At 37.5% G+C, this 12,712-nt stretch overlaps 2 protein-coding genes across 9 annotated transcripts in view; both read left to right on the forward strand.

Moving 5' to 3' along the window:
• The window catches only part of LOC119080409 (choline transporter-like 2), a 28,055-nt gene extending 24,184 nt beyond the window's left edge, over window positions 1-3,871 (forward strand). For 5 of the 8 annotated variants that reach the window (XM_037188744.1, XM_037188743.1, XM_037188742.1 and 2 more), the window contains 7 exons: window positions 1,543-1,708; window positions 1,772-1,997; window positions 2,155-2,335; window positions 2,395-2,553; window positions 2,618-3,064; window positions 3,129-3,339; window positions 3,410-3,871. In XM_037188744.1, coding sequence (XP_037044639.1) covers window positions 1,543-1,708; window positions 1,772-1,997; window positions 2,155-2,335; window positions 2,395-2,553; window positions 2,618-3,064; window positions 3,129-3,339; window positions 3,410-3,522 — 1,503 coding nt within the window. In that variant the 3' untranslated portion in view covers window positions 3,523-3,871. Of the gene's footprint in view, window positions 1-313; window positions 445-1,542; window positions 1,709-1,771; window positions 1,998-2,154; window positions 2,336-2,394; window positions 2,554-2,617; window positions 3,065-3,128; window positions 3,340-3,409 lie in introns of all 8 variants that reach the window. The other 3 variants (XM_037188747.1, XM_037188746.1, XM_037188745.1) reach the window with 1 other exon arrangement.
• A 2,955-nt stretch (window positions 3,872-6,826) lies between these two features.
• On the forward strand, window positions 6,827-12,207 carry LOC119081102. The gene is made up of 3 exons (XM_037189842.1): window positions 6,827-11,795; window positions 11,883-12,132; window positions 12,192-12,207. The coding sequence occupies exons 1-3, from the start codon at window positions 6,827-6,829 to the stop codon at window positions 12,205-12,207; spliced, it is 5,235 nt and encodes a 1,744-aa protein (XP_037045737.1).
• Window positions 12,208-12,712: the final 505 nt, after the last annotated feature.

Here is a 12,712-nt window from a genome sequence, read left to right on the forward strand (position 1 = left end):
GTAGTAAATAGTTTCTGCTATATGTTTTGCGAGAGCGTCCACAGATTACCAGTCGTAACCTCTTAACCCGGTGAGAGAATCGGAATCCGAAGTGATTTGTGGACGTTCCATTATAAAATGTTCTCAGAAGAATATGTGGTGATGGCGAAAGTAAAATTTCTGAAGGAGCAATTGTCATCCGCACATGTTTTTTCGAAGAAATCTATGGCTATATGTGTGTACTAACTAACTCTGTGCATTTTCTTCAATTTTTCTTTAATGATTTCTAATTTGATGGTTATTTGGTTTTCTGTTTTTTACCTATGATTTCTAGTATCTAGACGTTGTGTGCCATTTAGGGTGGACCGGACCACAATTCAAGAGATACAATCACAAATTAATTTGCAATGGGCAGATTTTGTTAAAGCTGTTGACAATATCGGAATTTTAGCAAATATCAACGGGGTAGGTCAATTTAAGTTCAATAGTTGTTTGCGTAACCAGGTAGAAAGTTGGTTTTTTTCGAGTAAGTGTGCGGAGTGATGACGCCCAAAACAAGGGTTACAATCACGAGCATATAAAAAACCTTTCTGCCAAGTTTCGTATTGAAATTTATATGTTTTATGCGTCGAAAGTGGAGTTATTGGAAATTACAACTTTCGATGAATGAAACATTTTAATGTTTTTTTCTCACAGTGAGTGGTGAGTCTGTTGTTTGTTTTGCAGTAAAAATCCAAACAAAATTTGATGTATTACGTTATTTCCTTTCGGTGCATGATTAGCAGTGATTAAAAATAAAATTTTCATTATTCATTATAATTCATTATTAAATTCCACATCACCAAGGACGCTAACTCTTTAATTAGTAAAATGGAACACAAACGTCGGATGTTTCACGAGTGGTAGCCCGACTCATCTGACTTTTCAACCATTTCCATATGGTATAAACAAACGAAGCGACAGATTTAGTGATACCCTTACCGTTTAAAAAAAGTTAATCAGAAGACGTGTTCTGAAGAAATAATATTTCGTGTACCAGGACTTTGCATTGTACCAAATAAATGGAAGAGTGCAACTGTTAAAATCAACGTAATTATCTAATAAGGAGCGGTCATACCGTTGGAAAAGCATTACCAGGAAAAATGCAATTTTTATTTGCTTGTCCAACCATCCTTATTTTTGCATGTTAATTTCTAATCTAATGCCTTGAATAGACATGAACCATTAACTCTAATGCTACATAACCTTACCTCTAACATAAATTTAATCCTTTGAGTCTAACTAACTTGTCCATTTCAAACATTTAACCTTTCACAGACAGCACTCGTATATCGTAATGAATAGTAGTAATGGAATGGACTCTGTTAATCTAAAAAATTGAACAAGATTCTTGAAAAATCTTTTACTTCAATTGTTTTAATACAAAATTTACAGTAAGAGACTTTTGTCGTCGAAATGTTTAATAGATGCCGTCCGTAAAAGGTTAAAATTACAAGAATACATCCAGTTTAACTGATGAGAAAACAAAAATCAATTTACTGAACTAAACCCAATTTTTTGCAGGAAGGTCAGAAGATCGTAGAAGATATAATCAGCTCCAAATGGCACATATTGGTTGCACTAATAATTGCCATGGTGTGCAGTTTGATTTTGATTGCAATGATGCGGTGGTTAGCTGCTCCTTTGTTATGGTTGTCGATCATCGGAGTGCTAGTTATGCTCGGTTTTGGTTAGTAAATCCATACTGTGTTGTCTCGATCACAATTTTATTGTTGGAAAATTAATTTTTCAGCAACGTTCTACAGTGTCACAAAATTTATTCAACTTCGAGACAATCCAGTCGAAGTTATGGGTGGATACAATATCGCAAGTTTAGTGAATGAATATCTTGCCAAAAAGGAAACTTGGCTCGTTTTGTCCATTATTAGCGGGGTAGTTCTGCTGATCATCTTTTTGATTGTGATATTTTTACGGAAACGAATCGTCATTGCTATTGCATTGGTGAAAGAGGGAAGCAAGTACGTCTATAATTTTCTTCTCTATCTTGTAGCTAAGGATCACTAGCACTTCCTACTGATAAAAAAAAATCACGAAATTCGTGGAAAATTTCAAAGATGGGAAGGTCTTGCTGGTATCACATGGCATCGATTTTCTAAACGAAATGTTTTCTTTCAGAGCTGTCAGTTCAACGCTCACAACAATATTTTTCCCAATCTTTCCATGGGTTTTCCAATTATTGGTTATTGCATTCGCTGTTACCGTTGGGTTGTACTTAGCTTCGGTTGGGACACAAGTTCATACAGTTGTGGGATTGGATACTAATTGTGTGTGCTCCGGTCCGGCAGCTACCTATGTGGTAAGTGGAAGAAAGTACATTTCCAAACAGTCTTAGAAATCGCTGTTGTGCCTTTGTAGAATGGTGGTGTATGCGATCCGAGAACATTCTCTGAAAATTGTCATCCCACGTCGGCGGTTCTGTCCCGGTTCTTGCGACAAAGTAACGACAATCCATGTGCCAAAGCTGCTTGCCATTTCAAGAAAATTGATAATCCATACTTCATCAGATACTTTCACGTGAGTGGAATTGAAATCCTTTCCCTGTTATGCCTGTGACTCATTGATTCTTGTATTTCAACAGGCCTGGAACTTTGTCGGCTTCTTCTGGGCTGTATTCTTTGTATCAGCTTTCGGCGAAATGGTCTTGGCCGCTACATTTGCCACCTGGTATTGGACTTTCCACAAGTCTGATGTGCCGTATTTCACGCTGACTCTCGGCCTGGGTAGAACGGTCCGGTATCATTTGGGAACGTTGGCGTTCGGATCGTTAATCGTCGCCATTTGTCGAATGATTCGTGTGGGTTTGGAGTATCTGGATCACAAGTTGAAGAAGTACGACAATGCATTCGTTAAGGCGATACTTTGTTGCATGAAATGTTTCTTCTGGTGCTTGGAAAAATTCCTCAAATTCATCAACAAGAATGCGTACATTATGTGCGCGATCCATGGAAAAAATTTCTGTGGCAGTGCTAAGGATGCCTTTAATTTGCTGATGCGCAATGTGCTACGAGTATTCGCATTGGACAAAGTAATTTGATAAAAATGTTTTTGATAGTTGAACCCTTTGATCAATCGATTTTAATATTGGTTAGGTCACCGACTTCCTGTTCTTCCTGTCCAAATTGCTGATTACACTCGGTATGGGAGCATCCGTGTACTTTTATTTAGAAAGTGAAATAAATACGCACCGATTGCACTATAACTACGTTCCGGTTGCTATCGTTATGATTGGAACGTATTTGATCGCTACGGTGTTTTTCGGGGTTTATTCAATGGCTGTGGACACGTTATTCTTATGTTTCCGTAAGATTTTGAAGACTTTTTTTCTAACATTTTCGGTTTGCTAACATTTGATGATTTCAAATATTTTTAGTCGAAGACTGTGAACGAAACGATGGATCTGCAGAAAGACCGTATTTCATGTCGTCAGGTTTAATGAAAATTTTAGGTAAAAAGAACAAAGTTTCCAGAGATCAGTACAAATGATTTTGAGCATATAGCAAAATGTCGACATCACAAACACTACTTGATCCTGAACAAAAAACATGAAACTGAAAATACTGAACACAAAAAGCCAACCATTTTTTTTTATTGAATTGTTTTTGGATGGAAAGAATTCTTTTATGGAAACGTTATTGCGATAATCGTATTATTATTATGGAACTGTAATTTATTCATTTTGCATTGAATTTTATTTATAATTTTTCTCAAACCTTTTTTAATGGAAAAATAGTAGAATTCAAATCCATCAATGGAATCCAACTATTTTTGTCTTAGATTAATTATCAAAAAAAATCTTTTATACAAATAAACAAGACTCGTTATTGAGGCATTTGATTGAGTTCTGTATTTTTGCTTGGTCTAAAAAAGAGGAATATTTTACAAAAGAATTACCCGCGGTAAGAAAAGTGGCACTCTTAATAGGAAAAAAATCTGTTGCAAATCTAGTACGGTCGTCCTTCGTCGACACGTTACATATTCAACTACAGAAGACAACTACAGCCAGAAAACAACTACTCTGTGACTCTTTTAATGCAGGCCTGGGCCAAGTTCATTTCTTGTTTCAGCAGCTTAGAAGGGAGTTGTCTTTGCACAACAGAGCCTAGCATTGGTCGACATCAACGACACTATTTATTATTTCAGCTGCATACCTGACATTATTAGATAACTTCAAAATTGAAATTCGCAGAAACTGACATAGAGGAACACTACTTTACGCTCTCGGCACAGATTTTCAAAGTTTGACAGTTTTTATGGGATTTTATACACGCAATTGTCAAGTTACGAATATTTGGAGTTAATAAAGGCATGAGAATCTACGTCCAGAGCGTAGATTCTCGTAGCATTCCTAACACTAAAAATTCGTATTTTGACAGTTGTTAATGCTTGCAATGATAATGATATAAAATTATGTAAAATTTCTATTCAATTAGATCACATATAATAATTACAATATGCGCGCGCATCTTCATGCTCGCGCATGCGCAATGCATTAACAGTTCAGTCGATAGAATTGTTATACTTGAATCATATACGCGACATTATGAACAATTATATGCGCGAATGTAAACATTGCAATCATTAACGTGTAATATGAGATGCATTAAGCGAAATATGTGGTAAAAAGATGTTAAATGATTTATGGTATTCATTTCTTGGAAATGTTTATAATTAATTGTCTTTTTTTTGGAAACATTTATTCCGGATAGTTTTCGGTATAAATGTATTAACCAAATTATGGAAAAGGATGAACGTCACATCCGGTGCATTGCTTTATTACTATGTGAATCAAGCGTTAAAATACTTCCCACGATAATTATAAGTGATTGTAATTATAACAATAAGTTCTTTGTTTAGAATTAGTATAAATACTGTATCCATTCAATGGATAAGATCAGAGTTTGAGGAGAGTTTGAGAAGTATTCAAACAGGAGAGTTTGAGAAGTATTCAAACAGGAGAGTTCTTTTAAAAGAATCAGTTAATAAAGTAAAGTTTATAATTAAAATAAAACATCTTAGTCTTTTTATTCGATAAAAGGATAACCGTAGGAAAAAGCTCCTACGGGTTAAACATTGGTGACCCCGAACGCTTGAAATGAGCGCGAGTAAAAATTAAAAGTTAAATGTATCAGAAAGAATTGAACATATAACGAAGGAAAATAAATCGCGGACTGCAGCCGTTGATTTATTGAACAATAAAAGTGTAATACAAAGGGTATTACGCAAAAAGTGCACTTAAATCAACACGGTGTGTTGAAATAAAAAACAAGTAACGCGGTGTGTTATAAAAAATAAAAGCTTATGTTAATCCACAAACAGCACGATCTGTTAAAGGAAAAATAAAGTGACACGGTGTGTTGCAAAAAAATAAAAAATTGAATTCAAAATCCACAAACGGCACTGGCTGTTAAAGTAAAAGTGGGAATTCTTAACTAAAAAATAACGCGGCGCGTTAAAATAAATACAGTAGTATTGGAAACTACGTATTGACATAGTTTGTCACAGAACGTGAGAGTCCAAGCTATAATAGAAATAGTACTGAGACCCACTAGAAAAGAAAGTAGCCTTGCAAACTACAACTCGACACGGTGTGTCATAAATATTAAAAAATAAAAACGCGGTGCGTTAAAATAAATAAAATAATCCCGGGAATCGACATAAGGTCAAATTAAAATGTCTCAAGTAGACGCAGCGCTTACGGCGCAAAAATCGATCGGAACCAAGGTTCGATCTAAATTAGCAAGCTACAATTCGTTACCTATTGAAAGGAAAAATTACGAATATGTTAAGCAATTGATTAATGAAGCTGAAGAACTTCGGAACGAGTTCAACAATAATAATGAATTTTTGTGCAAAACTCCGTTATTGGACAGCGAACATCAATACTTCAAGGCCAACTACTACGACGAAACGATAAAGTATTTCACTGAGTATAAGGCATTGATGCAAAGAACAATCCATGATTTAGAAGAAGCGAATCCAGAGCTAAAAACCGGCAAAACTGGAGACCATGTAAACCTGGATAATTTGTTAAAGCATGCAAACGAAAATCCTAAAGATATCAGCAATGCGACTGATACTACCTCAACGAGAATGGGGTTATTAATGCAGCGGCTCAATGATTACATAATTGCAGTGCATAAAGCGGAAAGCGCAAATGATATTGATAAAGCCAGAACGTTGGCAAATATCATTAAAAGCTATTCGAGAATTATAGAAGTGCAGTGCGACATAATTAGCAGTCCAAGCTGTAACATACACGATTTCTTCGATATGACAGATGAAATGACAAGAATTATTGAGAAGTACGAAGCCTCGAAACCTTCCAATCCAGCTAACTGGCAATCATCGGCGAAATTACCGAAATTAAATGTTCCTCTATTTTCCGGGGAATACGTCAAATATAAATCATTCAAGGAGTTATTCCAACGTATGATTGGCGGGCAGCAGCAATTGGATGACTGCGAAAAATTGGCATACTTGAAAGGGCAATTAAAAGGTGAACCTTTAAGATTACTTTCAGCGTTACCAATAGAAAATGCCAGTTACGCTATCGCTTGGGAAACGCTCAATGACAGATATGAAAATTGTCACTTGATAATGGTGCAGCTAATGAGAAAACTAAAGTCTGGGCCAAAAAATGGAAAGATACGTCGTCGAATCAATGAAAAACATCACAGATGAAATCAGTGAATCCATTTCATTGATCTCCAACATGGGAATACCTTGGAATGAGGATACTGACATGTTGTTCTACTACATAGTAGAAGAAAGAATCGACAGCATAACTATGGGTCATTTCCAAAACAAAATTGATGGTCCACCCAAATTGCGTGGTTACAAAGAATTACTGGAATTTTTGAAGCAACGTATCAGCATTTTAACGGTGGAATCTTCAAACGAAGAGAAAGGCAACAAGAAGCCTGCAAAGAAAATAAGTTTCCGGGAATTTAAAAGCCAGGATACACCTAACCAAAAAACGTCATTGGTTGCCACTCCAAGCGCGTCCCCAAACATCTTTAATGCCAACAAGAAATGTGATTGCAAAGAACCCCACTACATATCGAAATGTCCAGTATTTGCTGCACTAAACCTAAAAGGCAAAATGGAGAAATTGAGGAATTGGAAGATGTGCTGGAATTGCCTAGTAAAAGGGCACGAAATACGAGATTGTAAACAAAAAAATAGTTGTACCAAGTGCAACAGAAAACACCACACTCTAATGCATTCGGAGAAAATGGCTACGTCATTATTGGGAACAACAACTAAAAATGAGCATCTTGATCATGTGTTCTTGGCAACCGCAATAATTAATGTCATTGGGTCAAATGGACAACCGTGTCAAGCCAGAGCATTATTGGACTCTGGTTCCCAAATAAATATCATAACACAGAAGTTATGCAACAAAATTAAAGCAAAATCAAGCCAATCAAGCTTGAAAATTAATGGAGTAGGATCATCGCAAGTGGAATCAACAAAACGAGCAAGTTTTGTTATTAAATCAATGGCATCTGGATTCGAGGCGAATCTAGAAGCGTTCGTCCTAAAGGAGGTCAGCACGTGTCAACCATTGAACGAAGTAAACACAAGCAGATGGAAAATTCCAAAAAATATCAACTTAGCTGACCCTAATTTCAACATACCAGCAGCAATTGACATCATCATTGGTGGAGAGCTTTTCTTCAAACTAATTTCCATTGGACAAATCGAGATTGGAAAATCCTTACCAGATTTGCAAAATACGGTGTTCGGTTGGGTAGTAACTGGAAAAGTGCTGGGCCTACAACAGCAGGAAGCTTTCGTGGGAATGGTAAATGAAACTCAGCTCGAGAAACAAATTGAAAAATTCTGGCAATTGGAAGAACGCTACAAGGTCAAGAAACCAATGACTGATCGCGAAGTAAATTGTGAGGAATATTTCGACAAAACTACTATGAGAGATAGTGACAATGGAAAATTTATTGTGAATTTGCAATTCATAAAAGAACCATCAATGCTGGGCAACTCGAAAAATATGGCCATAAGGCGATTCCTGTTCTTGGAAAGACGATTCCAAAAGGATCCGGAGCTAAAAGAGGAATACGTTACTTTTCTACGAGAATACGAAAACCTTGGGCACATGGAACGAGTACAGTTGGAAAATATAACTGATGAGAATTATTTCATACCTCATCATGCCGTTAGGAACCCATCCAGCAGCACAACGAAATTTAGAGTAGTTTTCGATGGATCGGTAAAAACTACAACGAATATTTCACTGAATGAAATACTGGCTAATGGTCCAATGCTTCAAGACGACTTATTTTCCATATTAGTTCGTTTCAGAAAACACGCGATAGTGTTTTCAGCGGACATTACAAAAATGTATCGCCAAGTAGAAGTGACTGAAAGTCACCAAAAATGGCAGATGATTATTTGGCGAGAACAACCAGACCAACCATTGGGATTTTATAAACTAAAAACATTGACATATGGGCTAACATGTTCTTCTTATTTGGCAATAAAAGCACTTCAAACATTGGCCGAAGAGCACAAGAACGTCTATCCTGAAGCCGCAAAAATAGCAAAATCAGATTTTAACGTTGACGATGTTATGACTGGAGCCGAAAATGTGGAACAAGCGCTAGTGCTACAAGAGCAATTAATACAGATGTGCAAAAGTGGACATTTTGAACTACATAAATGGTGCTCCAATCATCCAATGTTATTGAAAACAATACCAGCAAAGAAGCGAGAAGTAAGCCTGGAGATCAATGCAGAAAAAACAGAAACGAAGGCATTGGGAGTAAAATGGATTCCCAAAGACGACATTTTTATGCTTTCGTACGTTCCAAAAGAGCATAACAAAGTCACAAAGCGGACAGTCTTATCGGAACTATCGCAATTATTTGACCCACTTGGCTTCGTAAATCCGGTAGTCGTGATGGCAAAAATATTCTTGCAAGAGATATGCAAATTAAAATTGCAATGGGATGCAGCAGTACCAATGCACATGAATAGCAAATGGGAGCAGTATCGAAACCAACTAAAAAAGTTAAATAAGGTGAAACTACCCAGGCGCATATTGGTGGATAATCCGTCAGATATACAACTGCATTTATTTTCGGACGCAAGTGAAAAAGCATATGGAAGTGTTGCTTATCTACGGTCGGTAAATTCAGACGGAGAACGGCTAGTCAGCTTGGTCTGTTCTAAAAGCAGAGTTGCCCCGATAGTGCAAACAACATTGCCAAGGCTGGAATTGTGTGCAGCGCTACTAAACGTGGAATTAGCAAAAAAGGTTGAGCAAACGTTGCAACTGAATATATCTAGCACTACTTACTGGACGGACTCGGAAGTTGTCTTATCATGGGTGTTATCAGATGGAACCTACCGCACATTTGTAGCCAACAGAGTAGCTGAAATAAAAAGGAAAACTCAGCCGGAAAATTGGAGATATATCAATACGAAGTCTAACCCAGCAGATTTAGTGTCACGTGGAATGACACCTGAAAAACTGTTGGAATCCAAGCTATGGTGGGAAGGACCACAATTCTTAAATCAAGAAAAAGAAGATTGGCCAGAAATGAAAGCCTCATTCATCAGAGAAATCACTGAAGAAAAGCAAATTAAAACGGTGCTAACAGCTTCAGTACCAGAAGCCAATTTCATAGACAGGATCAATCATAGAAATTCTATTCGAGTCCTTCAACGAATTGTGGCGTACGCGCTGAGAATGCTGAGAAAAAACAATGGCGAACGAGAGCAATCAAATGAAACATTGTCGATAACGGAATTAAAAGCAGCGATGCGCGTAATACTCAAACACGTCCAAAAAACCTGTTTTGCTGAAGAATTGGATCTGCTAAGCAAAGGAAAACATTTGAAAAGTCGATTTTCTAACTTTTCACCCATCTTAGACGCAGACGGTCTAAAACGAGTCGGTGGAAGATTACGAACAGCCGAAATTTCATTCGATCAGCGACATCCAGTATTACTACCAAGGAAACATTATGTGACAAGATTAATATTGGAGCAGCTACATCGTGAAAATATGCACGCCGGACCACAAGCACTCTTAGCGATAGCTAGGCAAAAATACTGGCCAGAGCAAGGCAAGCAATTGGCGCAAGAGGTCGTGAAAAATTGTGTCCTCTGTGTAAAATCAAAGCCAAAAATGATGGAGCAAATCATGGGAGATCTGCCTAAATCTAGGACAACTATAGCACGAGCGTTCTACAACGTAAGCGTAGATTTCGCAGGACCGGTTGAAATTCATAGCACCATTCGTGGAAAACGAGTAACTAAAGGATATATTTGCATCTTTGTGTGCTTCACGACAAAAGCAGTTCATATGGAAGCCGCAATAGACTTGTCCATAGACGGGTTCATTTGCTGTTTGAAACGATTTGTCGCACGAAGGGGATTACCAAACGCAATCGTGTCAGACAATGCTACTAACTTCAAAGGAACTCATAACCAGCTGATGGAGCTAAAAAATGTGTTTTCGGACACAGAAAACCAGAAAAAATTGTACGAATATTGTCAGGATCATCAAATTGAATGGAAATTTTGTCCGGCAAGAAGTCCACATTTTAACGGATTAGCAGAAGCTGCTGTCAAATCAGCTAAGTGGCATTTGCGAAAAATTTTACATTCTGCCAGACTCACTTATGATCAACTGGGAACAATCACAGCCGAAATTGAAGCAATTCTGAATTCCAGGCCGTTAACACCGATGTCCAACAATCCCGACGATTTACAGCCATTAACAGCTGGGCATTTCTTAATTGGAGGACCACTGACAGGTCTAGAGGACCGAAACATCTCAAATGGTCCCAAAACAAAAATTTGGTACAAAATGATGGAAATGCGAAAGGAATTTTGGCGGCGATGGTCCACGGAATACTTGGCGGAATTACAAAGCAAGGCCAAATGGAGGCAGGAATGCAACAACATTAAAGTTGGAACATTAGTCATCTTAAAAGAAGATAACATGGCTCCATTAAAATGGCGAATGGGCAGAGTCACAAAGGTTTTTTGTGATGAAAATGGTAAAGTACGAGTTGTCGAATTAATAACCAGTGTGGTCAGAATTCCGGACATAGCTAACAACAAGAAACGAATAGCAAACATGACCGCTTCAACCCATTTGGTACGAAGAGCAATACATCGTATTTGTCCATTGCCAATAGAGGTTAATGACGAGCCAGATACGTTAGCTTCCTCGAGCCAGCACATACAAAATCCAGCTCAACCTAGCGTCATCGAGGAATCTAAGGAAACAACTGAGCAGTCTCCCGAAATAGAAGTGGCTAATGCAGAGACTACTATTGAGGAAGTTTCTGCAATCGCTAAACCACAAGGCAAATTATTGAGAGTGTCAAATGGTCGGGAGCCTCCAGTAATCGTCAATCAGCCAGAAGAGCCGATTGCGCGAAGAACCAGATCAAAAATCAACACCACAATATGTTCAGTGGCAACTGTAGCATTCGTCTTTCTCGCTTTCCTTGGCAGAGCAAAGGCTGAACAGTGCCAATACAAATCATTCGATCATAATCCAGGACTGTATTTCGAACCAGTGGGCAGAATGGCTTTAACTCATGATAAATGGAACATCATATGCGTACTCAGTCTAGATCAACTATGGTCACAGGCATCCGAAATAACAACTATGTTGGACCAGTTGGACACCATTTGCAGCAAGATAAAACCCCCGAAGCTTTGCAATATCACACGAAAGCAATTTCGACAGCAAGTGAAAATATTGGAAGAACAAAGTGAGTTGATTAGACAGTTTTCTCATCAGCGCAGGATGAGAAAACGGCGGGCTGGGTCCAATAGTGATATACAATTATCACTATCAGAAAAAGTGAATAAACGAAGCAAACGAGGCTGGGTAAATATTTTCGGAAGTGCTTTGAAACTAACTACTGGAGTTATGGACCATGATGACAGTGAATTGATCCAGAAGCAAGTCGAATATTTGAACGGAACTTATCAAAATGCAATGAAGTTAATTGCTGATCAGACAACAATTCAAGACATAACACAAAATATAATCAAGCGTGATGAAGTGAATGTGTCAAAGCAATACACATTAGTTCACAACGAAGTGTTGGAATTAAGGAACGTTACAATAGAAAATTCGCATTTTGATTCACTATCAATTCAAGCCTTGTCGCTAATTGAAAACCATCGCGAAAGAATTAATGCTATTATTGACGTAATTACTCAAGTTCGTCATGGACATATTTCAACCATACTGATTACCCCACAACAGTTGATGCAACATTTGGAAAAAATGTCAGGCGAAATCAAAAGAAATTTGATGATACCTGGAAATGATGTACAAACTAATTTGGTACATTTGTATAGCATAATGAATGCGGAAGTAAGCATGGGCAAACGAAATCTCATCATAAAATTAACAATTCCATTGATTGAAAGAGAATTTTATGACATGCACCATATAATACCAGTTCCTTTTCGAAATGACAAAAATGCAATGCGCATTATCCACACAACGGCGCAATATATTTGCATTAATAATCGTCAAGACAAATATTATATGATTTCTCATAATGAGAATGCAGCATGCAAGGCGTTTGTTGACAACATTATTATATGCGAGCAAAAACATATGCTGTATAATATCTACAATGGTTCAGCGGAATGTGAAATGGCTATATTTACC

The sequence above is a fragment of the Bradysia coprophila genome, unplaced genomic scaffold (assembly GCF_014529535.1).
Source record: "Bradysia coprophila strain Holo2 unplaced genomic scaffold, BU_Bcop_v1 contig_350, whole genome shotgun sequence".
NCBI lineage: Eukaryota > Metazoa > Arthropoda > Insecta > Diptera > Sciaridae > Bradysia > Bradysia coprophila.